The sequence below is a fragment of the Phoenix dactylifera genome, chromosome 1 (genome assembly GCF_051530095.1).
Source record: "Phoenix dactylifera cultivar Ajwa chromosome 1, Ajwa_hap1_PhDact_Kaust_v1.1, whole genome shotgun sequence".
Lineage (NCBI taxonomy): Eukaryota > Viridiplantae > Streptophyta > Magnoliopsida > Arecales > Arecaceae > Phoenix > Phoenix dactylifera.
Window position 1 is genome coordinate 8,750,033 of NC_143190.1, and position 27,675 is coordinate 8,777,707.

The 27,675-nt window shown below is 36.4% G+C and overlaps 1 protein-coding gene across 16 annotated transcripts; it reads left to right on the forward strand.

Moving 5' to 3' along the window:
* Positions 1 to 3,545: 3,545 nt before the first annotated feature.
* Positions 3,546 to 26,858, forward strand: LOC103715726 (endoribonuclease Dicer homolog 3b-like). Of its 16 annotated transcripts, none has more exons than XM_039119203.3 (14): positions 3,554 to 4,999; positions 5,239 to 5,307; positions 16,448 to 16,663; positions 18,365 to 18,639; positions 18,740 to 19,242; positions 19,338 to 19,435; positions 20,487 to 20,701; positions 20,795 to 21,004; positions 22,423 to 22,899; positions 23,054 to 23,335; positions 23,527 to 23,853; positions 24,033 to 24,276; positions 25,941 to 26,058; positions 26,343 to 26,858. In XM_039119203.3, exons 1-14 carry the CDS (start codon positions 4,741 to 4,743, stop codon positions 26,554 to 26,556), a joined length of 3,507 nt encoding a protein of 1,168 aa, XP_038975131.1. In that variant the 5' UTR covers positions 3,554 to 4,740; the 3' UTR covers positions 26,557 to 26,858. The 16 variants fall into 16 exon arrangements, with proteins under 16 accessions (XP_038975135.1, XP_088576142.1, XP_088576145.1 ...); XM_039119204.3 differs by having other exon boundaries at positions 20,493 to 20,701; XM_088720013.2 differs by having other exon boundaries at positions 3,559 to 4,999; positions 16,474 to 16,663.
* Positions 26,859 to 27,675: the final 817 nt, after the last annotated feature.

A 27,675-nucleotide genomic window follows, 5' to 3' on the forward strand; every position in this document is an offset into this window, starting at 1 on the left:
AACTACTAACATGTATCAGTTACTTTCTAGTATTAGCTCTTTCTGAACAAACTAATAGAGTGCTCTATCCTCATTTCTTTCATTTAATTCACTTGCAGACATAGTATGGAGGACTACACTACCATTGCAGTAATCTAGGATGCCCTAAAAAATTAATCCAAACTCCATGTCCTTGTAAAAAGTTGCTAATATGCAACAATATGTGTCTTTATACAGAAGCTATTAATATAGACTAGTTACTTTTTAGTATTGGCTCTTCTGAGTGTAACCCATGTAGTGCCCTTTTCTTATTACTTCCATTAAATTGACTTATAATTATAGTGTCGAAAACTACTCTAATTACCACTTCAATAATTAGAGTTGTCCTTAGGAATCACCTTAAACATCAAAAGTCCTCGTACAAAGTCACTAACATGCAATGGAGTGCATCCCTATCCAAGTCACTAACAAGTATTGTTAGTTTCTAGTATGGGTTCTTTTGAAAGTAACCATTGAGTGTTCTATTCACATCACTTTCATTTAATTCATTTGTAGATGTACTACCAAAAAACTACTCAATTCTGCCAACCCAGTAAGTAGGGATGCCCTTGAGTATCACCTAAACACTAAGTGCCCTATCTTTATATAGGAGACGTTGCTATGCATCACTTTCTTTCTAGTATTGACTCTTTGGAAAGTATCCATTGAGTGCTCTATCCTCATTAGTTTCATTCACTCCAATTGCAAATATAGGATAGACCACTATATTCTACTAGTGAAGAAATTAGGACTATCCCCAAAAATCAGTCTAAACACCAAGAAATTATATCCTGCATCGCATGGACCATGTGACTGTCAAGTCATCTCATTCCTATAGGCCCCATTCATCATGCGCTAGTCTCTGTAATTGACCCATAGAAATGAGATGACCCAATTGGCATGTTGTATGGCCACGTTAGTGCTCGTGGTGTAGGATATAATATATCCTAAACACTAGTGTCTTTATACAATCATTTGACATGCAATGACATGCATCGATTACTTTCTAGTATCAGATTTTTTGGAAGTAACCCATTAAGCCCTCCATTCTTATTACTTTCATTTAGTTTAGTTGTAGATATAGTATGGAGGACCACTTTGTTCTACCATTGCAATAATTAGGACTGTCCTTCAGAATCATCTTATATAGTCTCTAATATGCACCAAAATATGTCTTTATACAAAAGCCACTAACAAGCATCACTTACTTTCCAATACTACCTCTTTTGAAAGTAACCTGTAAGGGGCATTTAATGTGGGGCAATCATCCCCATATCGAGGGTGATGTGGGTAGAGGTGACAAGATCACTACATTTGGTTGCACCATCATAATCCTATATTGCATTGATCTCGAATTATCCCTATTTTCAAATCACTATCCAATCTAGTGATAGAAAACCCATCCTTGAGATCTGGTATCCAATATCACCCTTGAGTAGTGATCTTGGATTAAAATTTAGCAATAAAAATATCCCTCAGTCCAACAAAAAAAAGTATTAATATACCTAATATATGATATCAATATTATATCATATATATTATATTGATATTATATATATTATATTTATGATATATTATATTATTATATATTATTAATCATTATTACTTGATTACAATGTTATATTATAATAGGAATATATTATCTATTTTATATTCATATTATGAAAATTTTAATATATTACTTCTATTTGCCTTATTTTTTAAGATAAAATAAATATTAGTAAAATAATAATATATTATAAGTATAAATGAAAATACTAAAATTAGTATATTTTTATAGAATCAATAAGTATATTTTTATGAAATATATTAATAATTAATATATTAATACTTTATTGTAATATATTTTACTTGATTAATAAATATATTTTATGAAACGCATAAGGTATTATATGGTTAGTGATTTTGGATTTTCATGAAATACCAATAGGTTACTCATGGATACATGGAGATCTGTAATCACCAAAACATAACATACTAAATACAGTAATCTTAGATCATTAGGGATCGAATTATCTTAGGACAAGGATCATCGGTGATCTAAAATCATCTTGGTGATCCTCTTTAGGTCACCTAACGCCACTATAGAGTGCTCTTTTCTCATCACTTTTATTTAATTCATCTATAGATATAATATAGAAAGCAGTTAGTTTTGCCATTGCAATAAGTAGGGATATCCTTAAGAATCACCTAATCACCAACTACCATTGTGCAAATTTACTATCATGCAATGATATTTGTCCTCATACACGAGCTACTAACATGCGTCGGTTACTTTCTAGTACTGGCTCCTTTGAAAGTAACTCATAAAATGCCTTATCCTCATTGCCCTCATTTAGTTTATCTGCAAATATAATATGAAGAGGCAATCGATTATACCGCTACAGGAATTAGGACTGTCCTCCAAAATCACCTTAAGCACCAAGTGCCTTGTATGAAGTTCCGATCATGTGACATGTATTCCTATAGAAAAGCTACTAAATTCATTGTTACTTTCCAGTGGTGATCTTTATGGAAGACCTATAGAGTGTTTTATCCTCATTATTTACGTTTAGTTCACATGGAAAGCCTAGATTGTTTGGTATTCATTACTTTCATTTATGTCCTCTATAAGTAAATAGTTTGGAAATTCTCTCTATTGTATCATTGTAGTCTTTCTTTGCTTTATATATATATATATATATATATATATATATATATATATATATATATATATGCATGCGCCCTCTAGTTTACCATTTTCGACAAGGTGTAGTCATTGTTAGCAGTCATCAACTTGATAAGTCTTCTACTTTAGAAATGTCTCTCTCTCTCCCTCCCTCCCTCTCTCTCTCACACACACAAGGTTGGACTTGGTGTACCATTGAGTTGATAGATCAGTCGAATCAGCAGACAAAAGCTCTCTTTACCCTCCTCTTCCATCTCTATATTGTTTTCTGGTTGGATTGGTCCACCAACTCAGCGGTTGACCTAGTCCAATCAATAACTTCTCTACACACACACAAAGTTTTGCACACACATAACTGGAGACACAAAAACAAGTTATTAAATGAATATCTATAAATTGTGAAAAGAAAAGATTTTTTTTTTTGTGGAAGTCTGAATTTTAAAGTGCTTTAGATACTGAAGAAGGTAGATAAAAATAAAATGGAAGCCCCAAACTCCCTAAATCTGATTCTATATTCCCTTTGAATCTGATTAATTTTTTTTTGAAACTAATTTTTTAAAGGGAAAGATATTTTCCTTTTGGAAGTCTGATTTTTGAACTGTTTTAAATGGAAACTCCAATTCTCCCTCTCTTTGAATTTGGCTATTTTCACTTTTTAGGATGTAGAAAAAGTCTAATTTTTTGGAAAAATCTAGAAAATTATATTTCTATATATATATATTTTTGTTGAACCAAATAGATGGAAAGTAACAACTGCATTTTTCTAGCCGTGTAAGAAGTTTGGTGCAAAACTAGACATGTAGGGTATTTTTATTTTTTATTTTTTATTTCTTACACAAAATTGCATACTTCAAAACAAGAAAAATGTTTGATGTTATTAATTTTTTTTTATTTTTTAAAAAATATTTTTAATGTTTTTTAACATAATGTAAGAAAAAATTTTTACTTTCAACATCATTGCCACCTCTTTTGCCACCTCCACCTCTATCACCTCTAAAACGGCCACCTCCAACTCTACCATTAGCATCACCATCGCCACCACCGCCGCTTTTGCCACATCATGTCATCGTAATAACTGCTTTCACTATATTACTGGTTCCCTTGCCACCATTATATTGCCAATGACATAGCCTCTATCACAATGTCACTACAATTTGTGCTGCCTTCGCTAAATTGCCCGTCCCCCTACCAATGCCACTGATCTCATGATGTGAAAAAGAGAGAGAGAAGGTTAGGTGCGAAAGAGGGGGAAATGCCACTGATCTCATGATGTGGTAAAAGCATGTAGTCATTAGCTGAATAAACAATCCATACTACTTTACGCAAAGTACAGCCATTCAGTGATTAGATTCTGGCTCCTACCTTCTGGTCGTATAGGGTGCATTTGGCTCTTGAATTTCTTTCCACCATGACCGCATCTTACTTGTACTTTCTTACAGTATCAATTGCACATATCCAAAGTGTAATAACAACATGATACATCGAAATGAATCTCTATGTCAAGCGCAGTGTTAATGGAACTGCATCTATCTAAACCTCAGATACTCTTGCAATTTTTTCTTTAATGCATTGGCTACCTTTGCATTGCAGTATTCGTCTACTTTTTTTTCCTGAAAATTATGCATCTGAGATTATTGAATATGGATTTTGAAGGTGTTCGATATATATCTTTAAATTGTAAACAAAAATTATGTGCAAAGCAAAGACTGGCTTTTGTGTTTCAATTGATAGATTTGAAAAACTTGTTTCTCACTTTTTTTTTTACAATATTCTCACACATTTAAACAAAATTTTCTTTTCTTCTCTGTTTCTCTAAATCTCCTTGCGACCAAGCAAGAGGGGGCAATCCTTAGTATTCCAAATCAATAATTGAGAAATCCGTGGACGCTTGGAATGAAACGTAGTGCATCGCTCTTTCCGGCAACGCCCCTGCCCACCCTAAAATGGCGTTCCGGAACCGGCGTTGCACAAACTAGAGTGTATATAAAACTTTTCACGGCCCGAAGATTTCCTCGCAATAACCCGCCTTCCATCCTTTCCGACGCCTTCCGGCAATGGAAAGGAGGCAGGCGGGAGGGGCGGCTTCCGGCTCCCTTCCACTCACAGCAACATTCTTACCCCACTCCGCCGCCATCCTCCTCCTCCTCCGGCGACGCCCCATGCAGCGTCTTCCCTTGTGGATAGGGTTTCTGGAGGGCCCTGTCTTCATTTTGATCACCAAAACCCTCCGATTTTCCCTCCTGCTCCACCTCCCATGGATTGTGGAAGGTGGAGCAGCTTTGAGGGGATCTCCATGGGTTCCAAGCTTGGAAGGTTGTATTCTTTGACGAACCCTCTGTTATCCATGGATAAATTCTTGATTCTTGTTTTCACCTGTGGTTACACCGGAGTCCTTCAAGTCGAGATGGCGGCATGCAAGACTCTAATCTTGTTCAAGGCACCTAGAGAGGACCATGTCGCTAGTGAAAATGAAGTTTCTTTTAAATTCTTTTGATGTTTAAAATTTACCAAGTAGTTTGGTAGATTATCTTACAGTAATTGTTTGTTTGAAGTTGCTCCGAGTTATCGAGGAGCACATGGATATGGACAAGATGGTGCCATATGGTACCGTAGATGTGCAAGTAATTTTCTTAGCTCTATTCTCGCAGTGGGTATATCTTTATTCATTATTTGCTTTATTATGACCGCTAACAATGCTTTGGAATTAACTTAACTACGTTTTTGCTATACATTACGCTTGAGCTATATGCTTGTTCTATATTTCTTTTTCTATTTGTATCATATCTGTCATTGAAGGCTGTAGTTGTGTAACATTTTTCAGACATGCGATATAAATGTAATAGCTCAAAAGATCTATTGATTTGTTAGTTTATTGTACATGTCTTGTTTGTTGAGGACACAGTTAGCCATATTGGGTGGTCTTACTATTCCTAAGCGTTATTGCCGTAACCAAACAAACAAGAATTTTGGTTCATTCCAAATCACAATCTTTCGTTCGTACTCAGATTGGTCTGAAAAATGGAATGATGACTTTTCTTCCCCTTTCATTCTAACTCTAATGAAATAACTCGATTCTTTTTATTTTTAGTTCTGAGAGGGTCAGTCCACAAAACCCATCCCTTCTATTGATGTTCTGCTTGTTAACTTTATAATATCCAAGATAAAGTTGAAATTACTTGCCTCCTTTGATTTTAACTTCGCTAACATTCTAGCAGAGTAACTCTCTATCCTGGGTCTTGTTTCCTAAGTATGCAGGTAGGAGGCTATAGTACAGAAATTTGGGTTTCAAGCAACCAATTTTCTCCGAGCTACTGAAGCATCTCTTCAGAGTTTAATTCTTATAATCTGACCAAGATTAAGAATAAACTATGTAAGATATCGCATTTTGTTTAATGACACTACATGAATTAGCTAAAATCAGAGCGTGGAGTGTGGACTGCTTTAAATTTGTCTTTTGGTTTATATGTGCCTTTGAAATGAATAAAACACCCTACACCAATAATTATCATCTTCTCCTTCATCCAGATTCTTTACAAATCTCAGGGAAGTTTGGAGGGTTGTTCTTTGGTTGCATGATCTTAAACTACAACCAAGAAGGTAGATTTCACTGCCCACAAATTGCCTATATCTGTTTCATGGAAAACCCCTCTCTTGCCTAGATTTTCCTTGGCTAAGAATTTGGCATCTATTTATATTTTATAGAGCTTTGAACTCAAGCGGACAACCAGTAAGAAGAGCTGTTTAGTCTAATGAATCTTCTCAACTATGAGTTGTGCTCCCACATTTGATGGGAAAATGGCTTCGGGATAATGCGCCAAAGATGATGACTCAATATAGCTTGAAATTGGAAGCTGCTCCTGTATTCCTATTGTTTTTAAACCTGAAGTACATTTTCTCCTCCTCTCCTGCATATAAGCTTCTCACTTGTAGGTTAAAGGATCTACAATCAAATGCTATTGTGAACATCTAATTTTTGAACTATTAATTTTTCTCAAGTTACAATCCTTCTCCAATGCACAGGTTGGAACCCTCAATGGTCCCTCAATAAACCTAAATCCTTGCTCCTATTTTGACAAGCAATCACTTTTGAATACTTCGCATTCATCCAAATTCAAATAAAGCACCTTTAACTAAGTCATGAAATAGACCAGGAAATTTGTTAATACCGACTTCATCAAAGTTATCAAGGAAACTTATGTTTCCAATTAGAAGGATGTCTATAGAATGTCTCTACACTAGATTTTAAACTTTCTTAGGGTTTCATTTCTAAATGTAACTATAGATTCTTGAAAGAAAGATTGTAAATACTATAGTGTAAGGTCCACAATCTCAGTACTGAGTATCGTATTGGTATCTTACTAGTTTAGTTTGGTACGGTCGGTACAGTATGGTATGCGCCCCATACCGAAACAACCCTCAAAATATTTTTCTCATTTTTTATTTCGGTCTTTTTGGTACGGGTCGGTACTCATCTTGATACACCTTGGTACGAGACGGTACAAAGCTTATACCGATCCGAACTTGAGTTTTGTACCGGTTTCCACCCAATACAGTAAGATGTGCCCTATATCGGATGGTATGGCATAGTATGATAGATCATGCTATAGTATAATTGAATAGTTATCATATCTCTACTATATTATAGTGCAAAAACTGTCAGTGACTTTATAGTTGTTTGACCTTAGCCCATTATTTTATATTTAAAGGATTTTGAATCAACATTCTCTTGCCATAGTTATACTCAAAAGTCCAATGAAGTCTGAACATAGCAATAAGATGATAGTTAAAATGGGGACAGGATCATAGCCATCCATTAGACCATCCTTTCCTGTAATTCATCACATGCATTCTACGTGTGAATCTTGCTTCTGACATTGTTTTCTTTTATTCTAATATGATTGAAAGGATAATCATGGTATGTAACACAAAATATAACCCATTCTGAATCATGATTTAAAATTCCAACCATATCGGCCCTATATTGGCTAGTATGCATTGTACTAGCCAAGAGTTGATAGTAAAGATGTTGATACGCCCTTTGTTCTGGTGAACCCCAGTCAAATTGCCCATATTAGCCTTGAACCAGGAAACTCAAGGCAGATTAGGCTTGAACCGCCCTGTAGCGAGCTCAACTCAATGTCAAACCTAGTGGTAGCATTTGGGAAGGGGTTTTTAATAGTTTTAATGCTTATTTTCCACGATATCAGCATGTGAACAAGCACAAGGAGAAGCTAGCAACTCTCTGAAGCAAGAAACAAAAATTGAAGCAAAGATTGTCGAGATTTTGAGCTAGAAAATTGTTCTAGATTGGCAGATCCCTCCATCGTATTTTTTATTTCTTGAAAATCTAAGAAGAGGAGCAATATTTCTTAGAAAATAATGTAATATATAAGGCAATTCCATGGGTGATGCTTCCATTACATGACATTGGAGCGATACATGGATTACCTCTAGTGGATACATAACATGAAGCCGGTAGCAGACAAAAAAATCTATCAGCCCTCTGCGTAGACCATGTAGAATCGAGGTAAGAGACTACATTTCTAATTCTTCATGTCAAAAACGTGATAGTTGGTCGACAATAATGTTATAAACTCATTCTTTCTTAGTTCATTTGTCATACCAATGCTACTAGTTTACTATTTCATCTTAAATTTTGGTAAGCTTTGGTATCATTCATTAATTCAGTAATCTCCAGTACCTAATCACATTCCAATTGTTAACACACATATATTTTCAGAATATTTTTAATTGCAAGCTGTGCGATATTTTGCAGTAAACTAGCAATATAAAAAATTCATCACATATCAAAAACCGTAGCTAGGGCACTTAAATCCATACTTTTATCATATTTCTTGCAAAGATATAGCGTTAAGACAATAAAATAGAATAAAATGCAAAAAGAATTTGGAGGACAAAATAGACCAAATCAGGGACAAACTGGTCATGTCAAAGCGTATGAGTACCCTTGGTCAATATGGCACACCATATGGTACATACTGTACCCCACCCTTGGTCGATATAAGTCCAATAATTAATATTGTAATCTGACTATTAGGGATCAAGTGTTGCAATGGTTGTATGACTTAAATTTCAATAAGTCTATATATAGACAGCTATAAAGGACTCATATTGTATGAGTTGGGAATGGAAATAATGGATGTATATATGGAACTAATAGATCGATTGTAATTACATATTCCATGCATAAGCTTTTATATAGAATGAAATGGATATTGGCAATATTATATATTTGTAAATGTTGTAAATACACTGCCACCCTATAAATTATACACAAATAGATAACCATTATCTTAATTGACCATGAGGTGTACAAAAGGTCTATTTACCAAGATAGTAGAGAATTAGACAAATAGCCTATCAATATATGTATCAGAATAATTGGGTTGGACATGGCAAATGTGCCAAATCAAAAAAGTAAGTTACTTGAGGCGCATTGCTGATTAAAAGCTTGGGAAGCTCCAATGAGATTGTTAATTCCAGGGACTGCAGAACCGTGCCGAATAGGACGGTTCGGTGCATGCTGAATCGGATGGGTCGGTGCATGCCGAACCTGATCGATCTCTAACCGGGTTGGTTTGACTCTTTGAAACGGCTTAAGAGGTGAGGCATGGTGTTTCGTTCGCTCTTGTCTCTCTTGTTCGCTCTCGCTCTCGTCTCACTTTGCTTGCGCTCATCTCACCCTCTTCGACGCTGATCAATGCCGACCGATGCCGGTTGCTCCTAGGTAAGCCCCACCTCCCTCCCTCCCTCCATCTCTCCTCCCTTCCTCCCTCTCTCTTCCTTCTCCTTTCTCTTCTGCCTCTCCGTGAGACCTCCTCCCTCCCTCTCTCTCCCTTCTTTCTCTCCCTCCTCCCTCTCTCTCCCTTCCTCCTCCCTCTTCTCCCTCTATGAGCCCCCTGCCTCTTTTTTCTCCCCCTTCCCTCTCTCGCTCCCTCTCTCTCTTCCTCTCTCTCCTTCTTCCTCTCCCCCTCTCGTTCCCTCTCTATTCCTCTCTCTCCTCTCTTTCCCTATTTGGTAGGCCGCAACATGGTATGGTACGGATCCATGCTGTACCGGCCTGCTGGTACGAGCCTCGATACCGGTCCGATAGACCTTGGTTGATCATAAACCACAAGTCTAAAGTCATGATGATTGTATCTAGAGGTTCCAAAAAGAGCATGTTTAACAATAAGATAGTTTGAAAGCAAGGATATGATGATGACGCAGAAGTATTCGCATAACATACCTCAAGCTATGAAAGAGATGTTATAGGTGATAAAGGAGATCATCTTTGAACAAATGGCATGGATGCCATATGATTGTAGTGTAGTAGGTTGGCAAAGTAGGACTACATGGTAGCCTAGCTAGCTAAGGAAATTGCTATGAAGAAACTTAACAATAACTTTAGATTGCTGACAAAATTTGAAGTGATAGGAAAATGCATGAGGTTGATGGTGAGTTGCTGGTAGTAAATGCTAATGAAAAATAACCTATCATGGAAGTCATACATGGCAAGAATAGTAGTTGTTTTGGTTGTATGGCAGACACTTTAAGATAGCATGTAAACATTTAAGGTCCAAGAAACTGATGTCTGTGTTGCAAAATTGGCTGGTGTTGGTCTTCATGAGTCTCAAGGCAGCAAAAATAGGTTGTTGGAATAATGTCTGGTATATAGTGTGGATATGATGTCTTATAAAATGATAATGCTTGCAACCCAATGAAATATCGTAGGAAAGTTATCGTAGGAATATTTCTGAGATTCCAATGAGATTATAATGGACCACCGTCCTAGCACAAACGGAGAACATATAAAGATCACAGGAGGTAGGCACTAGGAAACTCTAAAAGTACAAATTGGTGGTGGGTGTATGATGCTCAATAGGTAATAATTATGAGAAGATCACGACTTCCGTCTTGTTTTGGTCTACCCACTAGTTTGAGTGATCCCCCAAAGCCTATACAAATACCATTAGGAAATTAGTTCCTATAACAGGCAAGCCACATACATGAAACTAGAGTTGTGTTGGTTATCCAAACATACCCATAAACTCTATGCTCAAACTTTTCAAATGTTAATGCATATCCAATCCAATAAGTTTATTGAGTCAAAATTCTTAATAGCATATGCATCCTCTTTTAAAGTGTGAGGATGAGTCTTAACTCTTAATAGTATATGTAATCTCTTTTAAGTACGAGGATGATAGATGTTTCTTTAAAATTCCACTAGATACTATGGTGATTCAAAGAAGAAATATGAGATTTATAAAAAAATAGCTCCCATAATTAAGCAAAGCATTCCTCTTTTTCTTCTTCCTTTTTCTTTGGTGGTGGTTGGGGGGCGGGGGACTGTTCATCAATATGTATGATGTGTTACTGTAAGCAAGGTCTGTCGAATCGGTATCAGAATCTATGTTGGTTGGCAATTGGTTCGATATGGTACCGTAGTGATATATGGTACGCAATGGCATGCCGGTTCCGAACAAACATATCAATTTTTTTCAATATTTTTAAGTTTGAATTAATGGTAATCATTTTTTAATTTTTTCAATGATTTTAAGTATAATTTGATGTTTCTTGATACTTTTTGATGTCTTTGTGATCCCGATACATCCTAAATGATGCATGTTGATGTTTTAGAGTGATGTAAAATATAAAATGATTAGTGAGCTGTTGCATATTAGAAGCAGCAAAATGAAATATCCTAAAATCAATTAGTGAGATACAAAATATAAAATGATACAATCAATTACATATATTTAAAGTACAACATACATACCGATATCTAAAATCTCATCGAGTAGCGATATTTTTTGTAAATATCTAGATCATTAGCATAATCAGGAGGCACATTAGCCCATCTTTCTAACCAAGCGGCGTTTTAGTCTTGTACGTTCATCTTATAAGGAACACACTCTAGGTTATAATCAATCTCAGATCTCTCACTAAAGCTCTGGCTCTGAGAAGTGTCCTTTGACCGATAATATGACTGTGGAAGAGCCCATTCGAATATACCGAAAATAAAATCTGGCCCATAAGATACTCTAGGCTTGTAGGGTAGTAGCCACCGAAAGACGATATCTTAGACGTGCCATATCCATATTCGTATTTGTATAGGTCATAGGTTGATACGTCTATGCATTTTACTCCACATGCGAGGCATCTGCAGCTGCATTATGTCCTCTTGAACAATATTGAGAAGTCCATCTCCTATATGCAATCATATTCTTATGGGCTCTACCAGATCATGCATCGTGATCCCTATCCTATGTAACATGTGTAAACTGAAATTCATCAGTGATTCGAAGACCATCCTAAGACTGTCTCATAACAATAGTCTCATGTCCTCTCCATCCTTGGCTATCAGATTTGTTATCGCTGCTCTTCTTGATTTTTGAATCTGAGTGAATTGACTTCTCCGCGCTCTCTATCAGGGCTGTAAGTGTCTTTTCTTTTTCTTTTTTGTTGTACTGAGCAGTTGCCTGCTTTTTTTTCGTGCCTCTCTGTCTAGCTATGCTGGAAAGATGGATGTTGCTTTTTTGTCTGAGTCGACTGGATAGTGTGGTGGCCTTTTATAAGCAATCCTCGATCATATTTTTGGGAGCATGTCTGGACAGTAAGTCATGGGATTACCAGCTCTTTAGTGACTCTTGTTGCTGTGGCTGATTAGCTTAAAAAATGCATTGAATATGGCGATATGCCTATTGCCCTGCATCCACCCTAGTCTTGCTAGCTACGAAACTCGCCAGTCATGGAAGCGATCCTGGCTCATCAAGCTCCGACTTTTGCTGCTGGCCCACAAACTATCTGATCCTAGGATCATCCTTATCATCAACAAAAACATTGTGGATCAGATCCATGTACTTCAACTTTACTTCTTTCTGAATGCACTTCAGCCTCAACTTCAAATTGTAGTAACATATACAAGGTTATTGAGGTGCTTCTGTGTCAAACAATTCCTCTGCTTGCCGTGGATGAGAGTGCAGGTGGACTGGTTGTGCTCATAGCTACTCGAGAAGATCGTCTGAGAGAGAATCCGGATAGCTAGCCACTTAAGATTTTCATAGACAAAGAAAAACGAATCCATCATTCAGCTGCAAAAATATTGAAGAAAATTACATATAAGATAATATCATATTGGTAACCTTTTAATGTCAGATAATAGTTATCATTGATATATAATATATCTAGATTCATACTCTTCTTACGACAGCTGCTGAGACTCCAAAGCTATCAGTGCCCCTCCTAAATATTTTCGTCTGTGAAAAATAACTGTATTATAATATATTAATCATTGAAGATATGAGTTAACTTATGCATGTCACTTAAGTTAATTTACTACTTCTAGTTATAGGGCCGCGACTTTTGGATCAAGCTTCATCTTGTAAATCACATTATGCAGAGCGGTTAGAAGTTCATCGTCCATATCGATTCTAGGTACGGTGTACTAGAATGTTGGGTTTAGATAGTAAGTTGCAGGTAGAGTTCTTAATTGTTTAAGTAAATTTTGCAAGTACAAGAGCAATTTAATTTTTAAAGTTCTTACTTACCTGTTGATGCAAGTCCTTACCCATCTAGTAGTCCTATCGTCGCTTAATAATGTTGATGTACTTCTGGGCATGCGTCGAATCTGCCCTTCGATTTGATTTTTTGCCTTCTCCATTATATGATACAAGAAGTCCATCTAGGGGGACTTCTTGTTGTCCATAGTCTAAACACTTCATACAATGACTTGATAGCCTTTACCATCTTCTCAGTCTGATGCTAGAATGTCTGCCTCGTCACCAAATCCTCTATAGTGCTCCTTTTAGTGTTGGTCCTTGTAAATCTACTTTTCTGCCACTCAACACTGACGAACATCTAACATAGTGCTGCTTTTCTCTAAAGGAGGCTATCAAGTGCAAAGTAGTCAGTAGCAAATCGTGTCACACTTGATCTCAAGATCTCTCCCCCTGCATACCTCCTCATCAGTGAAGAAATCCATGTATGGTTATAAATATATTTGGTGATAGTTTGGGCTGTCTTTACTGTCTGTTGCACTCTATGAATTTTCGCTATGTCTATCAACATGAGGTGGATACAATGTGTAGTACATGGGGTTTAGAAAATATATGGCCGCCACTCCATCAAGATCTCTCTGGCGGCCTTATATTGTGGCCTATTATCAGTGATGACCTGCACTAAATTCTCCTCTCTTGATCAATCACCTTCTCCATCAATGTAATGATGTACATAGTGTCATGCACCTGATCGGAATTATCAACCGACTTCTTGAAAAAAGTCTTCGTATCATAGTATGTCAAGAAGTTGATGCTTCGCATGGTAGGACAGGTCTATTCATCACACATCACCGTCAATCTATATGTGGGCCACTTGCTCTGGTATGAGGTAATCCACTTCTCTAGCTCATTGTCGTCAAGAAACTCATCTGCCCTTCTATCCTGGAGGATCTATATTGGGACCCGCAGCTTGTATAGAGAAAATGACAAATCTATAGTATATGTTGTCTGCCACATTCGTTGGAATATGGCTGAAGTGGAACTAGGATCCAATAGTTTGCTACATATCCGTCTTCCTATCCTTCTTTAGCATGATGTGAACCCTCTGCTACTTTGAATCCTTGCTGGAGGAGACATGTGGATCTACATCATGGATAGTGGCTCCTGGTGGAATTGCCCTGGAGGACTTGTCTCTGCTACCAAAAGTCTACAACATAGATGCAATGCAACCACTGTCTCTACTAATGATCTCCCCAATTGAGGTCCTTTTGAACTTTGGATCTGCCCTGCTGGTCGCGGAACAAGAGCTCAACTCGTAGTGTGAGAGCCTAAATCGAGCCATATGCTTGGTCACTTTATTTTGTTGCCACTGATCATCCAGGCTCGTTTGAATGGCAACCTGGATCTGTGCTTTCTCATCATTTGGAGTGGACGTCTCTAACTCCCTGAGTGATGAAAGTGGTTCTGCCGCTTGACGGTCCATCTTTGCCTTCTTTGTATCCCTCTCCTTCGCTGCTCTGAAATTAGCAAAGTATTTCTTCATTAGCTGTTGGATCTTCTGTGGGCATCTCCAATCGTGCCAACCCGAGAGCATTTACCCATGGTCCCAACCAACGTCACGCTCTAGGTCATTTTTCCTCGATGGTTCTATTTCTGTAGGTTTATCAAGCACGTCCCAGGTGCTGCTTCAACTTGGTTACTCCCCTTTCTTGAATTCTGTGTGGCACCACTTGCATGTCCAATCGTGCCAACCCGAGAGCATTTACCAATGGTCCCAACCGATGTCACACTCTAGGTCCTTTTTCTTCGATGGTTCCATTTATGTAGGTTTATCAAGCATGTTAGTTTATTAAATATTAAAAAGTAGTAAACTTTTATTACGACAAAAAAATTATTTTCTACGTCAGAAAATACTTATGACTTATCTAATACATAGTACTAATTTTTTATTTTTTGATTATTTATATATTTTTAATAATTTTAAAATTTAAAAAATATATAAATATCATAAATTTAGAAAAATATGTTTTCTACTTCAGAAATAATTCTAAATTATGTAATACATAGTACTAATTTTTCATATTTTTTTATTAATTATATATTTTTAATTATCTTTAAATTATAAAATATTTTTGAAATAAAAGTATTTTAGAAAATTAATTTGAACCTAGATCCATATAGAATCTTTTCATGGATGTTACATATATTTTTTTAAGCCCGTGGGTATGCATACTTTTTTCTCATATTTTTTAAAATTTATGCCTAGACCATGATGCACATGATCACATTAAAAATTAAATAAATAAACACCAAATTTTGCTGGAAAGTATCTTGCATATCCCTAAATAAGCTTATACTTTTATAGTCATTTTTTGAATATTATTTTTTAAATTTTAATATAAAAATATATTTTTTAATTTAAAAAGTTATATATAATCTGAAAAATTAATATTTTAGTAGGATTGTGTAGATCATCCATAGATCTACAACATATCATGAAATCATGCCAAAATAAAAAAAATTGGCATGACCTCTAATTTTGGAAATTTGTTGGTATTTTTTGGTGGTGAAAAAAAGAGGAAATGAAGTAGGGGAGGGGAAACTTCTTGGCATTTTTTGGTGTTGAAAAAAAAAATGGAAATGGGGTAGGAGAGGGGGAACATATCTTGTTTTGGGTTGGATCTTCCTTGAATCGCCGAATCAACGCTTTTTTTTTGGCTTGGGTGGGTGGGGGGGTGGGGGGGGGGGGGTGAAAAAACCGTGAAGGCCTAAGAAGGCTTGCCAGTGCATTTTTTGGCCTGGGAGGGATTTGAAAAATCGTGAAGGCCTGAGAAGGCTTGAGAAGTCTTCTTAGGCCTTCCCCACCCCTTAAAAAGGGAGGAGGACGGGGGAACCTGTTCGAACCGGTGCGAACCGTTCGATTTGAAGTCGCACCGGTTTTGCTTCGAACAGCCTGGTTCACACTGGTTCTACTCCGAATCCTCTGGTTCGGTCCTCTGCCGGCCTCCCTCCCTCTCCCTCTTCCTCTCCCTCTCTCCCCCGCTTACTCTCTCTTTTCCTCTTTCCCACGGTTTCTTGTGTCAGTACAAGCCCGACACGGCATGACCCAGGCCTGTACCGACTTGTGCCACTGGGCGACCGATACGGTGCTCGGTACTGGCATAGTAGACCATGGTTATCAATATTAAATATGAGTATATATGATCTTAAAATTCTTTTGATTACTTTATTTTTCTTCTAATTTGCCAAACATTTTCCTTAGGTACTTTATCTTTCTATTTTTGCAAGAAATTACTTCCCAGCGAGAGTTTCCACAGACGAATAAGTCCAGTGAGCATGAATTGCAGCAGAATTCAGTCTGTCTTCTTAAATGTTCATAAGGGGCAACATGAAGTGGGAGCAGTCAAGGGTCATGATTTTGTAGAGACTTGGGAGAATGATTTTGTTAAAAGAACAAGTGAAAATTATTCTGGTGCAGGTAAATGATGCTGTCATTTCTGCTTATCTGCACAACTAATTGCTTCACATCATAGTAAACTGGTGTTTGTCAAAATTGGGGAGTGGTTTGCTGATCCACCAGCAGGAGAAAAAAAATCCATCAACAGCGAATTAGAGCCTAACATATGCATTAAATCCAAATAGCTGCATCTCTTCTCTACATTTGTTGTTCCAAAGTCCATGTGGACTCTCACTTAAAATAGGAAATCAATTTTTCAAAGTTAAATATTGATTTGCATGGATGCCTTATGATGCTAAATTTTCTTTGATCCTCAAGCATAAAACAGTTTATGCATCTAAGAGAAATATGAACGATCATGAGGTTTGAAAAATATATGCATCATTTTCAAACTATGCTATTTTGTATAAAAGATTAATCAGACCATTTTTTTTTTGAATGCAATGATTTGCTACTCGGAAGTTATTTTTAGTCAGTTAAGGGGTGTTGCAATATTATTAAATCTAGGAGTAAAAGTATAACTGTATAAGAAAAGGAATATGTGATCATATAGGTATAGAGTCAATCATGATAATAAAGGAGGAAAAGATAGAATTTCTTTGACAAGTCACGTTTGTGATTGACTACTTCAAATTAATTAGAAAGTGGAGATTGATATTAAACCTAGCAATCTACAAATTTATGCATTTGAAATTGGTGGGGATTAGGAAACAAACAATATACGGATGCACAGTTAGTGCTTACTCTATGTTAGGATTCTATCATCTCAGTATAGATGTTTGGCTGTCTTGGAGCCTGGCCACCTGGGAGAAGGCTTTGTTGTTGTGATGGTAATAGATTTTTTATTTTAAATTCTTCAGAAACTTAACATCCTGTCATTTGTTTGACTGCCTTAGTAATTTTAACCCTGGCAGCCAGTTGATGCTTGGTCCTTTGACACAGTTAGGCCTGCTTTTGCGCATAGTTATGCCTGTTTTTGTCCACAGCTATACCCTTTTTTTAAACAAAACTTTGCATTGGCCAGGGATTAAGCATGAAATGGAAATTAAAAACAAGGGCTGAAAACCAGACCTCAATTTCCTATCTTCTTTGTGGTCTTTGAAAATTCTTAAGTGTGACCTCATTTCTTGAAATATTTGTCATGAGTTCAGCATCCCTGTTCACATACTTGTGATTACAAATTACTATAATTCCTTGCAGAAAAAAAAAGGGCTATTAGAATCTTTCAGTCTAATGTTTCTTGCATCCATCTCTTGCACTGCTCCTGAACTTATTGTCCTGGTTGTATGACATAAGATGAACCCATGCTATGATGAAGCAATGCATTTATGTAATGAGAGGTGTCTATGGATGCATAAGGTCCCCTGCCATCTCCTTTCTTTCTTCTCCTTTTCTTCTTTATTTTTTTATTTTTGCTTTCCATTGTTTCATGTTCATGTCGCATTTCATTTATCATGAAATGAGATATGGCTTGCCACTGATTTGCTCAAAAACAAATATAGAATGCAAAATTTACCAGCATTTTTTTCTTTTAACATTATCTTAGATTTCTTCTTCAGTCTTTGTTTATGCAGTTCTTGTTCCCAATATTGATATTGGCAAGCTAGTATATTTATGTGATAAGATCATGTCACATGGATTGGATTTCTGTAAGCTTATCCTTAGTTTATGCCATTCAACTGTGTCCCAATGATTCAACATTTCTATTTGTGGTGTTTGAAGGAACAACAAAAAGAAAAGAACTTCATGGGATGACCACTCTTCGGGCATTATCAGGAACTTGGGCGTCTCAAGCCAATGATGTCATCCTAAATACATATGAAATAAAGTTTATTTGCAATGTAGACAGTGGTAACTACTCTCCATTTGTTCTCTTAACCGAGGCAAGACTAGATGACGATGTAGCAAATGCAGAAATAGAACTTCACTTGCATTTGAACAAGATGGTCAGATCTTCTGTTTCCCCATGTGGGCAAATCGAGTTAAATGCCAGCCAGGTTTCTGTGCCCAAGTGATTCTTGACATTTGAGTTGGATCTTTTTTCTTACCATCACTTATCTTTAGAGGTCCTTACCAAAAATTAATTACTCATTTCAGGTGGCAAAATCAAAATTGTTCCATGAATTCTTTTTCAATGGATTGTTTGGGAAGTTATTTTCCCATACTAAAACACCAAGAGAATTTTTGCTTGAAGATGAAAAACAATTTCCATGGAGCTCTTCATACATGTACATGCTTCTACCCATGGAGTCTCCTGTTCCAACAAGTACTGGCATTATGAAAATTAACTGGAAGGAAATTGATGCATGTATTTCTGTGGTTGAGTTTCTAAGAAATATATATTCAATAAATTGTCATAGAAGTTCATTAACTTGTAGTATGAGCTCATATGCAACAAAATGTGAGGGGACAAATATTATTCACATGGCTAATGAAGCAGTTTACACTCAATATATTAAAGGTATGGTGGTTCTGGCAGTTCATACAGGGAGGATCTACACTGTCCTTGACATAATGAACAATATGTGCGCGGATAGTCCATTTGATGACCCTGGTAAACGGTCAAAATTCAATTCATTTTCACACTATTACCATCAGAAGTAAGTGCTTGGAACTTTGATTTTTAATTATAATATTCTCTAGTCTCTTCATTCTTTCAGTTAATTTGTTATTCATGTTATACGTACCTATCCAGGTACAACATTGTGCTTCAGCATCCAGGACAGCCCTTGTTATTAGTGAAGCAAAGTCACTATCCTTACAATCTGCTGGTTCCAAGTACCAAGTATAAAGGTTAATTTTCTATATTTTACTTTCATCATTAGACTAAACATGTTTTGTGTAGCATCTGCCCTCAATGAGGAATTTGTGTTGCCTGGTAATAAGTATATGCCCATTTTAGGTATGAAATGCTATTTTCTGGATATGGATATATAGTTGAAACATGGAAAGCATGTAAAACCCGACATTTTTACAGTTGCTTTTGTCTGTTACACCATTTCTTTATTTTAGGAAATATTTATTTCTAGTTTTGTTTGCAAAAGGCAAATTTCTGAGAAAAAGAAAATGTTGTGATTGCAGTTGATTTATCCTGCTAGCTTACTGGAAGCTAAAAGATTCTCTTTCTTTTTTCCCCTCTTTCTTAAAGAAAGAGGCTGAAAATCCGAAACTGTTCTTTAAAGTTCAGAAGACTTGTAGAAAAATAACCAATACCTTTCATATCATGACTATGCTTGGGTAACATATTAATGATAACCAGATCTTCAATTCCTTTATATAACATGCACATGCACATGGCAGGCAAATCCTTTTCATGCTGCAATAAACATCGCCTTTTAACTTGTTTCGTCCGCTTAAACATCAAAAATGTTAAATGGGGAGAAGGAATATAGAATGACTTTTATTTGTTTGAGCTGGCGTGATCTTATAAATATTAGTATATAATATAAATCATTTACTTGCATAGCATCACTTGGAATCTCCTTGTGATATATTCAACTGCTAGATCTAAAGTTGCTTCTATTCAAGTTCATGCATATAATGATTTGACATACAAGCTCTTCCAAAGCGATCTCCTGCATTGTTAAATATCAAATTTACTTTTCCTTTGTAACTTTTATGGAGGATTTATTAGCTAAGCTTAGAATTGTGTATTGTCTTACTATCTTTATCTATAAATTTTATTCAGTTAGTTCTCTAAATTACTTATGCATACTTCCAATATATAAATTGTGCATGTACTTTTTATCAACTTTGCTCTAAACACTGAATGCGTAATGCAGCATTTTCTATGCCTAAAAGGCTGATATCACAATTTTTCATATGCCAATGTCATTCATGTCAGTTGCAGATGGTTACTTCGGTTCAAGTGAGAAATCAAACATTCTTGTGCATATTCCTCCTGAGCTGTTGGTCCATCTTAATGTATCAAGCGATACTTTGAGGTCTTCATACTTACTCCCTTCAGTAATGCATCGATTGGAGTCGATGATGTTGGCCTGCCAACTACAACAAGAAACATGTTGCATTTACAGCGGCCATAGTATATCGAGTTCATTGGTTTGTCCTCTTCATTTGTCTGTCCTGTTTTCAAAATACTGTTTATCAACTATTCCGTTATCCCTATCCTCATTTCGCTTTTCTTTTGATCAGATTCTGGAAGCAATAACAACATCAAGATGCTCTGACAACTTTTCTATGGAACGTCTGGAATTGTTGGGAGATTCAGTGTTAAAGTACATTGTGAGTTGTCTTCTTTTTCTGAAGTATCCTATGAAGAGTGAAGGACAATTATCTGAGTACAGATCTTGGATAGTTTCTAACTCGACACTTCACAAGCTAGGTACCCATCGCTACCTGCAGGTAAGTGACATGTTTGTCCTCCATATTGTTGAGACATGTGCCACTTCAGATCATTTGAATGGAAATACAATTACAGCAGGCCAAGATGTTTATAAAGTAGCCGTCTTATAATTTTGAAGGTGGTAAACATGATTAAGGTATCGGCATGTATTTTAGTAAACAAGTAAGGATTAAACAATTCCACAGTAATTGTCCTTTTTTTGTGCGTCTACGTTCATGTTTTTCCCAATGCTTATTAAATTTTCAATTCTAAAATAAGTCTATCCAATTTACCTTATTGTGTAGTTTTATTTGCTCTCATGATGAATATTTTGTGTCATTGTGGTAGTAATATACATATTTCGTCTACTGAAACATATGTGTATATATATATATGTATGTGTGAATGTATGTATATGTATGGGTGAAACCTTGGACAGAAAGCAAACTTAGTCTTATCCCAACTGAAAATAGAGTTGGGTAACATCTTTCAATGTCATTGAATCTTCTTTGTTTGGAAAACATGGTCTCATTTTTCTTTTCTTGTTCCATGTCAAAACTTGTATGCCATTATAAATAAAGCAGCTGAAGTTGATCAAATTTGGTCACCATGTAAATTTTATGACTAGGCTGGCAGCAAATATGACTGCAACATGAGGAAGAAGACGACTCAATTCAACTCAATTAGGCCTTAATCCCAAACTAGTTAGGGTTGGCTAATGAATCTTTTTCCTCTGTTTCGCTCATCGTAGGACCACACCTTCTAAAAGATCTACGCTTTAAATTCAGGGGCAGCAAAAAAAGATCTTCTGATGCATGTTCTAAAATGTTCTAAATGGACATGCAAATAAGATTTTATCATGTGATCAGGATATGCATATAAACAAGGTTCGCCATACCGGTCGGTACCGTACTGGATGTACCATACTGTTTTGGTATCTAACCGGTATGTAGTCTCATACTGTACCGATATTTGGTATGCCTCACCATATCATACTGTACTGTGTGCTGACACAGTGTACTGGTACGGGGTCTGATATCGAGATGGCAAACTTTGCATATAAAAAGTTTCAGCTAAGCTTCTGTAGATGTGGTAGATAATGCAGGATGTGAGGAGGTTCAGTTTCAAATTAAGTTTTAAACTAAGGATTTAATCAAGCTATGTACCGTGACTGACCTACGGATATGATTCATAGCACAGTGCAGGATCGGAACCAGCTCATCATGGGCCAATAGAAGTCTAAAACAAACAAAGGTGTATTAAGTGCAACACGTGTAGTGAGTTATTAAGTGCAACAGGATATGTGCTCTATTAATGAATTGATCATGATTTCTCAAGATATAAATGGTTCATTTGTATTTATGTGCTTGTCATAATTCTATTTTATCTTTCTTTCTTGATTCTTTCAGATGCAACTTTTAAATCTTTCCATCTACAGGGTTATATTCAAGATTGCCCATTTGATCCACGACGTTGGGTTGCTCCTGGACAAATCTCTTTGCGCCCCTTGCCTTGCACGTGTGGTGTAGACACTTCTGAAGTGCCTCTTGAAAAAGAATATTGGTCTGAGGAAGCATCTACAGTGGTTGGGAAGGCTTGTGATAAGGGTCATAGATGGATATGCTCAAAAACTATTGCAGACTGCGTTGAAGCACTGATAGGTGCATATTATGTTGGTGGTGGTTTACGTGCTGCCCTTTCATTGCTAAGGTGGTTGGGCATGGATGTCTCTCCTGAGCCAGTAATGATTGAGGAAGCGAAAATGAACTCATCTATCTGGTTGCATCATCTTAGAGGCAATGAGATTGATTGGTTGGAATCAAAACTTGATTATAGGTTTTCAAATAAGGGTTTATTATTGGAAGCCATCACGCATCCATCTCATCAAGGTGTAGGAAATAAATGCTGTTATCAGGTTTGATGCAATGAATCAAGTGCTTAAATATCTCCTCTTTCCACCCACAGCACCCTTTCTGAATAATGTTTCTTTTATAGTGATACAAGTGCAGCATATGTGCACAAAAAATGTTTTATCCACCCTTATTTTTTTTTTTTTGTAATTCTACCAGCGGCTTGAATTTCTGGGAGACTCTGTGCTGGGCCTGCTCATAACTTGGTATCTCTTTCAGACTCATGTGGATCTTGATCCAGGGGAACTGTCTGATTTGCGTTCAGCATTAATTAGTAACGAAAATTTTGCTCAAGCTACAGTGAGACACAACTTTGAAAAACATCTTCGGCATTCTTCTGAAGGGCTTTCAAAGAAATTAAGAGAATATCGTAAAGACGTATCAGAATTTCAAGGCACAGGTGACTCAATGACATCTTTTGCCATGCCTAAAGCGCCAAAGGTTGGTCCATGCTATGATCTGATTATTTATTTGTTTTACTTTGCTGAATTTATTTGGACCTAGTCCTATTGAAGCCTTTCTCTTACAGTTTATAAATTTGAATGTTAAACTAGGAGTTTTGCAAGCGTTTCCTTGTCAATTTCAATAGTTATTTCTCTTCCAGAGATGCTACTGACTTTTATCTATTTTAGGCTCTTGGAGATCTGTTGGAAAGTATTGCAGGAGCGGTCCTGATTGATACAGATCTCAACCTAGATAGAGTCTGGGAGGTTTTCAAACCACTACTTTCTCCCATGGTTACACCTGACAAGCTCGAATTACCTCCTCTACATGAGTTAGCTAAGTTATGTAACCGTATGGGTTATCCTCTATATACACAAGTGACCTACAGAGGAGAGCAGGTTGTTGCTGAACTTAGTATACAACTTGAGGAAGATCTATTGGTAAGACATGGCTGTAACCTGCAGAGGAAGACTGCGAAGGATCAAGCAGCTCTCCAGCTGTTAAAGGATCTCGAGGTTTGTTGATTCTCCTTGGATGCACATATGTTTATTGTCATCCTAGACAAGTTATTCCGTAACCATTTTTTGTTGTATTCAACTATGTATTTATGCAAGGAGAAAAATAAAAAAAAATGCAAAATTCTCTACTTTTTTCCTTTACTGGAAGCTGGAGTTTTTTTTTTTTTTTGTGGCAGACGAGAGGAATTTCACATGCTCAATATTTATCCCAAAGGAGGCAACAAGATGATAACTTCTGTTCAGCTTCAAGTGTCAAAATCTGTGTGCCTCCCAAAGACATGCAAATTGTTAGAACCAACTTACAAAATGTGCCTGAGTGCTTGCTGTCTTTGGAACCATCGCCAGGTTCTTTTTTGGAGGAAAGTTGTCAATTAAATGATCTTGTCAAGGAAATCAGTACTTCCAAGCTGAATGAGCCAGGTACCTATCTTCTGTCAAATTTGCTTTTAGACATAATTCTCTTACTAATGAGTATTCTGTGTAGAATAAATAAGAATTTTGTAAACAAAGGTGCTTGTGTACTTCTTTTGGATATGAATATGTGAACACTCTTGCTGACTTTTCAGAAAACATGTCTGAGCTAGCTGCAAGATGATAAAAACTATTGTTTGTAATAATGGTAACATGGCTGCTCGATTAGGAAGTAGATGTGATCTTTCTTTTGTTTTTTTAATAAAAAGGATGGAGAAGTTTTGACCTTTCAAATTTCTGTAACCGTATGAATAGGGATAGATTTTCCATGTGACCCTAAACCTGCACCAGCTAGTTTTGTTCCATAGGTAGCAAGTTGGGTTTATGGATTCAGAAATAATCCATGGAAGTTGAGAAAGCTTTTTCAAGCAGCTCGTGACCTGGTGCTTGCTCTTATGAAGTCATATTGAATTCTTCCTAGCCAAGGCAACTTCAAGAGGGGCCAAATGTAAATGCAAAAGGCCAGATTTGACTTTGAACAAGCTCATCTGTGATGCTTGTTTTTTTTCTTAAAAAAAAAAAGTGTCAAAAGTTATGGTAAATTTGGGGATTCACATCAGCATTCAAACTAATCTTACAAGCCTTTTGCTCGCTAGGTAATAGAGCTCTGATGCTACTAACCCTAAACATATATTCACGCCTCCACATCTGACTGAAGGACTTTAAAATGACTCTGATTCCAAAATTCAGAATAAAATTGTCCCTAAATCACAGCTCTAGATTTCAGCCACTTTCTGACCCAGAAAACAATAGAATATGGCTGGGAGCTATGAGATATAAATGTAGATCTCATGATACATTTTCAACAACTCCAATATCACTAAAATTTGCTATGTGTGTTAAGATTGTGCCCTCCAGAAGTTCGCTGGTTCGATGTAAACTGTGGTAGGTCTTGACAATTCGATTTGGTAGATCTCCTAATCTGTGCTATGTCAATTATTAACCTGATACTAGGAGCACTGAGTAATAAACAAAATCTGCACTGAGTAATAAACAAAATCCACATTTGCATTTGTCAAATATATTTCTCAGCACTTCAATCTTACGGAATGTAAGAACAGATGTTACTATTCCATGATTTTGTAGTTGATCAATTCATCCAAAGGAAGTGCAAAATGCACCACCAAGCTGTATCATGTACCCTGTATTCTACCTGAACATGTTAATTGGTCAACAAGTTCTATATTTTCATATACACCACAAACATGTCTAAATCAAGAAAATGAAAAGAAATTAAAGAACATGTAAGTGAGGTAAGAATCAAAATGTATCACATGCTAGCCTACCGAATGGTCCATAGAAAATTTAGTGTGCGCTGAAACTTCAACTTTAAAATACAAATGCAGGTCAGCTACACATGACATGAAAGATCATAAGTTCATAACATTCAGCGCATAGATACCTTGCAAGCAAGCCAACCTCTTTTTCTAATGAGCTTTTCACTCAATGCCAAGCAGTCAAGCAAAACAAAAGAAGAAAGTTTCTCCCCAAATAAGAGCTCATCATAATACAACTAAAATAAACACGTCCCAAACAGACAAGAAAAGAAGATGATGGCTCCTCTCTCTCTCTACATGATCTGACAATTTTATTGATTGGTGTATGAATCTCAGATGTTCCAGTTTTTTCATTGAAGAAGGAAAAAGGAGGACCAAGGAATGCTCTATTTGAGCTCTGTGCAATATCAAAGTGGCCAATGCCTAAATTTGAATCAACAGAACAAAAGTTCAGGTCCGTATAGCCCCAACACTTGAATTAAACAACAAAGAAGTAAATCCATCGACATGACCATGGATGGAAAGTGATGAAATGTGAGTTAGGTGTACTAGTGTGAAGCCTGACATTAGTGATTTCATATCACAGTGAAACAAGAACTTATCCTTTATCACAACTATCAAGCAAATATTATAAGTGAACTGGATCAATCTTTTTCAATAAAACTCGAATCTTATTCTTTTATCTATACTAGTCCTCATCTGAGTCTATTTTATGTTGTTCCCTTAACTTTTGAGCAGAACGCCAATTGTATTGGATGGGGTAACAGGATTCAATAGTTACACATCAAGCATCACATTGCATATACCCAATTCTGGAGCTATAAATCTGGTGGGTGAGCCACGAACAGATAAGAAGAGCTCACGGGACGCAGTGGCATTTGCCATGCTTGTTGAGCTACAGAAACAGGGTAGATGCATCATCAAAGAGCCACGATTAACATACAAAGTCTAAGATAGAAGAAGCCAATTTGGAGGGGTATTCCAAGTTCAACATGCTTTCCTTCAGATGGAGCAGATAGGAAAGACTTTCAGGATGAGCTTTTGTTATTGTTGAAGATCAGGCAATTGTGATTTGTTTGGATCCTCATGTCTTTATTATTATTATTATTATTATTTTTATTTTTAAGTGCAGCGGCCGGGGGTAGATGTATATTCAGCTACAGCATTATAGCGAATTTTTTTCCTCTGTTGGCAAGTCCTTGGTTTATACAATCAAACCTGGTTAATAATTCATGTTGAGCTTATATTTCAAAAGATGCATGGCGACTATCATCGTCCATTTTTATAATTTGTTCAACAAACAAAAGAACCCAGAATGCTTTGTCTGCAGTCCTTGACATAGTTAAACAGAAGTTACTGAAGATCTATGCCGACATACTATACAGCTCAAGGAAAAAAGATCTGCGCAGAGGAACTTCAATTAGTTTCAGAAAGGTGAACTAGTGGTGGTCAAACAGTAGGTTGGGTGGCAGGAATCAAATGATAGAAAAATAGTATCAAGCAATTGAATATAGCCTTTTTTTTTTGTTTTTTTGCAGGATAGTTTGGGTAAGGTTTTCCTATTTTACTTCTCTAGATTCTTGTAGAACCAACATTAGAGAAAATATATGTATAGTAACTTTGGGGCCATTTATTCAAGCAGAGAATCTTTTCTTTCAGGGAAATTGCTCAAGCAATGAATCAAAGACATAGTTTAAGGCTTTTGGATGTTTAATCCCCTTAAAAGTAATCAAATATACAGGTTTTTAATTCCTTTGAAGTGATCAAATATGCAGATGCATATTTAGAAGAAATATCTGGTGATTCTAAGAAAATTCTTGGAAGGTCAGATATTTTGTGACTCAGGTAAAGGCAACAAATGACATTGACACACTGATTAATTTTATCAAACAAAAATTATTCCTTATGTTTTTGAGGAAAAAAAAAAACCTTATTGAACCTGCAATGGATGGAGAGAAAAAACTCAAAAGACAGATTGTTTTAAAGGGGGAGGAATACGAGGAATCTTTGATAAAATGAGGCAACGGAGTCCAATTTTGCGACTTAGGATTCAAATTTTGTAGGGTTATAC